The sequence below is a fragment of the Oncorhynchus keta genome, chromosome 13 (assembly GCF_023373465.1).
Source record: "Oncorhynchus keta strain PuntledgeMale-10-30-2019 chromosome 13, Oket_V2, whole genome shotgun sequence".
NCBI classification, from domain to species: domain Eukaryota; kingdom Metazoa; phylum Chordata; class Actinopteri; order Salmoniformes; family Salmonidae; genus Oncorhynchus; species Oncorhynchus keta.
In genome coordinates, this window is record NC_068433.1 from 7,597,984 (window position 1) to 7,602,983 (window position 5,000).

The 5,000-nt window shown below is 54.4% G+C and overlaps 1 protein-coding gene and 1 long non-coding RNA gene across 3 annotated transcripts in view; both read right to left on the bottom strand.

Annotated features, from left to right (window-relative positions):
• Window positions 1-951: 951 nt before the first annotated feature.
• Window positions 952-3,954, bottom strand: LOC127906692 (uncharacterized). Its single transcript, XR_008062436.1, has 3 exons — window positions 3,293-3,954; window positions 2,695-2,917; window positions 952-1,005 (listed from the first exon to the last, which is right to left on the bottom strand). It is a non-coding gene; the product is annotated as an uncharacterized LOC127906692 (long non-coding RNA).
• Window positions 3,955-4,187: 233 nt separating this feature from the next.
• Window positions 4,188-5,000, bottom strand: part of pcolceb (procollagen C-endopeptidase enhancer b) — a 65,536-nt gene continuing 64,723 nt past the window's right edge. For both annotated transcript variants that reach the window (XM_052459292.1, XM_052459293.1), the window contains exon 9: window positions 4,188-4,592. In XM_052459292.1, coding sequence (XP_052315252.1) covers window positions 4,462-4,592 — 131 coding nt within the window. In that variant the 3' untranslated portion in view covers window positions 4,188-4,461. The remainder of the gene's footprint in view (window positions 4,593-5,000) is intronic.

Sequence of the window (5,000 nt, forward strand, 5' to 3'; positions counted from 1 at the left end):
GATACCTGCCTCCCCTACACTCCTTTCACTAGGATACCTGCCTCCCCTACACTCTAACCACTAGGATACCTGCCTCCCCTACACCTAACCACTAGGATACCTGCCTCCCCCTACACTCTACACTCCAACCACTAGGATACCTGCCTCCCTACACTCTAACCACTAGGATACCTGCCTCCCCCTACACTCTAACCACTAGGCTACCTGCCGCCCCTACACTCTAACCACTAGGCTACCTGCCGCCCTACACTCTAACCACTAGGCTACCTCTAACCGCCCCTACGCTCTAACCACTAGGCTACCTGTCGCCCCTACACTCTAACCACTAGAGTACCTGCCGCCCCCTACACTTCTAACCACTAGGCTACCTGTCGCCCCTACTCTCTAACCACTAGGCTACCTGCCGCCCCTCCGCTCTAACCACTAGGCTACCTGCCGCCCTACACCTAACCACTAGACTACCTGCCGCCCCTACACTCTAACCACTAGGCTACCTGCTGCCCCTACACCTAACCACTAGGCTACCTGCCGCCCCCTTACACTCAACCACCAGGCTACCTGCCGCCCCTACGCCCAACCACTAGGCTACCTGCCGCCCTACACTCTAACCACTAGGCTACCTGCCGATCCCTACACTCTAACCACTAGGCTACCTGCTCCCTCTACACTCTAACCACTAGACTACCTGCCGCCCCTACACTCTAACCACTAGGCTACCTGCCGCCCCTACACTCTAACCACTAGGCTACCTGCCGATCCCTACACTCTAACCACTAGGCTACCTGCTCCCTCTACACTCTAACCACTAGACTACCTGCCGCCCCTACACTCTAACCACTAGGCTACCTGCCGCCCCTCCACTCTAACCACTAGGCTACCTGCCGCCCCTACACTCTAACCACTAGACTACCTGCCGCCCCTACACTCTAACCACTAGGCTACCTGCCCCCTCTACACTCTAACCACTAGGCTACCTGCCGCCCTACACTCTAACCACTAGACTACCTGCCGCCCCTACACTCTAACCACTAGGCTACCTGCCGCCCTCCACTCTAACCTCTAGGCTACCTGCCGCCCTCCACTCTAACCACTAGGCTACCTGCTTTACACTCCAACCACTAGACTACCTGCCACACCTACACTCTAACCACTAGGCTACCTGCCACCCCTACACTCTAACCACTAGGCTACCTGCCGCACCTACACTCTAACCACTAGGCTACCTGCCGTCCCTACACTCTAACCACTAGGCTACCTGCCGCCCCTCCACTCTAACCACTAGGCTACCTGCCGTCCCTACACTCTAACCACTAGGCTACCTGCCGCCCCTCCACTCTAACCACTAGGCTACCTGCCGCCCCTCCACTCTAACCACTAGGCTACCTGCCTCCCCTACACTCTAACCACTAGGATACCTGCCTCCCCTACACTCTAACCACTAGGATACCTGCCTCCCCTACACTCTAACCACTAGGATACCTGCCTCCCCCTACACTCTAACCACTAGGATACCTGCCTCCCCTACACTCTAACCACTAGGATACCTGCCTCCCCCTACACTCTAACCACTAGGCTACCTGCCGCCCCTACACTCTAACCACTAGGCTACCTGCCGCCCCTACACTCTAACCACTAGGCTACCTGCCGCCCCTACGCTCTAACCACTAGGCTACCTGTCGCCCCTACACTCTAACCACTAGAGTACCTGCCGCCCCTACACTCTAACCACTAGGCTACCTGCCGCCCCTACACTCTAACCACTAGGCTACCTGTCGCCCCTACTCTCTAACCACTAGGCTACCTGCCGCCCCTCCGCTCTAACCACTAGGCTACCTGCCGCCCCAACACTCTAACCACTAGGCTACCTGCCGCCCCTACACTCTAACTACTAGACTACCTGCCGCCCTACACTTCTAACCACTAGGCTACCTGCCGCCCTCCACTCTAACCACTAGGCTACCTGCCGCCCCTACACTCTAACTACTAGACTACCTGCCGCCCCTACACTCTAACCACTAGGCTACCTGCCCCCTCTACACTCTAACCACTAGGCTACCTGCCGCCCCTACACTCTAACCACTAGACTACCTGCCGCCCCTACACTCTAACCACTAGGCTACCTGCCGCCCCTCCACTCTAACCTCTAGGCTACCTGCCGCCCCTCCACTCTAACCACTAGGCTACCTGCCGCCCCTACACTCTAACCACTAGACTACCTGCCACACCTACACTCTAACCACTAGGCTACCTGCCACCCCTACACTCTAACCACTAGGCTACCTGCCGCACCTACACTCTAACCACTAGGCTACCTGCCGTCCCTACACTCTAACCACTAGGCTACCTGCCGCCCTCCACTTCTAACCACTAGGCTACCTGTCCCACACTCTAACCACTAGGCTACCTGCCGCCCTCCACTCTAACCACTAGGCTACCTGCCGCCCCTCCACTCTAACCACTAGGCTACCTGCGCCCTCCACTTCCTAACCACTAGGCCACCTGCCGCCCTCCACTCTAACCACTAGGCTACCTGCCGCCCCTACACTCTAACCACTAGGCTACCTGCCGCCCTACACTCTAACCACACTAGGCTACCCTGCCGCCCCTACACTCTAACCACTAGGCTACCTGCCGCCCCTACACTCTAACCACACTAGGCTACCTGCCGCCCTACACTCTAAACCACTAGGCTACCTGCCGCCCTACACTCTAACCACTAGGCTACCTGCCGCCCCTACACTCTAACCACTAGGCTACCTGCCGCCCCTACACTCTAACCACTAGGCTACCTGCCGCCCCTACACTCTAACCACTAGGCTACCTGCCGCCCCTACACTCTAACCACTAGGCTACCTGCCGCCCCTACACTCTAACCACTAGGCTACCTGCCGCCCCTACTCTCTAACCACTAGGCTACCTGCCGCCCCTACACTCTAACCACTAGGCTACCTGCCGCCCCTACACTCTAACTACTAGGCTACCTGCCGCCCCTACACTCTAACCACTAGGCTACCTGCCGCCCTACACTCTAACCACTAGGCTACCTGCCGCCCCTACACTCTAACTACTAGGCTACCTGCCGCCCTACACTCTAACCACTAGGCTACCTGCCGCCCCTACACTCTAACCACTAGGCTACCTGCCGCCCCTACACCTAACCACTAGGCTACCTGCCCCCCTACACTCTAACCACTAGGCTACCTGCCGCCCTACACTCTAACCACTAGGCTACCTGCCGCCCCTACACTCTAACCACTAGGCTACCTGCCTTACTCTCTAACCACTAGGCTACCTGCTGCCCCTCCACTCTAACCACTAGGATACCTGCTGCCCCAACACTCTAACCACTAGACTACCCTGCCGCCCCAACACTCTAACCACTAGGATACCTGCTGCCCCTACACTCTAACCACTAGGATACCTGCTGCCCCTACACTCTAACCACTAGGATACCTGCTGCCCCTCCACTCTAACCACTAGGATACCTGCTGCCCCTACACTCTAACCACCAGGATACCTGCTGCCCCTACACTCTAACCACTAGGATACCTGCTGCCCCTACACTCTAACCACTAGGATACCTGCTGCCCCTACACTCTAACCACTAGGCTACCTGCCGCCCCTACACTCTAACCACTAGGATACCTGCTGCCCCTCCACTCTAACCACTAGGATACCTGCTGCCCCAACACTCTAACCACTAGGATACCTGCCGCCCATACACTCTAACCACTAGGCTACCTGCCGCCCCTACACTCTAACCACTAGGCTACCTGCCGCCCCTACACTCTAACCACTAGGATACCTGCTGCCCCTCCACTCTAACCACTAGGATACCTGCTGCCCCAACACTCTAACCACTAGGATACCTGCTGCCCCTCCACTCTAACCACTAGGATACCTGCTGCCCCTCCACTCTAACCACTAGGATACCTGCTGCCCCAACACTCTAACCACTAGGATACCTGCCGCCCCTACACTCTAACCACTAGGCTACCTGCCGCCCCTACACTCTAACCACTAGGCTACCCGCCGCCTCTACACTCTAACCACTAGGCTACCTGCCGCCCCTACACTCTAACCACTAGGCTACCTGAAGGTGAAAGTACTGCTGCTCATGAGGTCGTTTACCAATATTTTAGTTTAAGAAAATTTCAACTTGACGTAACACACAAAATAATCTAATCTTTTGCGATATACATCCTTTATTCACACAATTTACATACAAATACAAAGAAGTATATCTGAGTGTATAAAAATACGAAATAGCAATACGACAACATAAAAAGAGCCCCTAATCTTACGGAAAACATCTTTGGTCGTTGGTCCTCATTTTGAATAATTTTGATTCGTTTAGAATTAGTTTTCATATTTGAACAGTTGTTGTAGGTTGGTAGTGGTACAGTAGGAGGAATGGCAGGTTTTTCCAACTCTGTGATTGGTGGACTGGGCTCTGTAAGATCAGCATGATTGGCGGGCGAGATTGGCCAGTGCTTTGGTGTGGACCGCCTTGTACAGGAGAGCGAAGCTGGAGGGGTTGAGAAGGCCACGCCCCTGCACATCCACCTTGCCCATCAGCACGTAGTTCGCTCCTGAATGAATGAATGAATAAATTAATGAATGGCTGGATGGATGGATGAATTAATGAATTGATACATTAATGGGATGGATGGATAGATGAATGAATTAACAAATTAATGAATTATCCAATTTACTAATCAGTCAATTAGTCCATGGTTTCACAAACTTGGTCCTCGGTCCTGGGACCCCCCCCAAATAAACATCTGATCATCAAGCTGATTATTTGAATCAGCTGTGTAGTGCTAGGACAGAAACCAGAAGGTGCACCCAGGTGGGGCCCCGGGACCGAGTTTGAGAAACCCTGAATTAGTCCATCCATACAAACCAGACAGTTACAGGAAGAGGATAATGTTCTACTCAGTTGTGTGTGTGTGTGTGTGTGTGTGTGTGTGTGTGTGTGTGTGTGTGTGTGTGTGTGT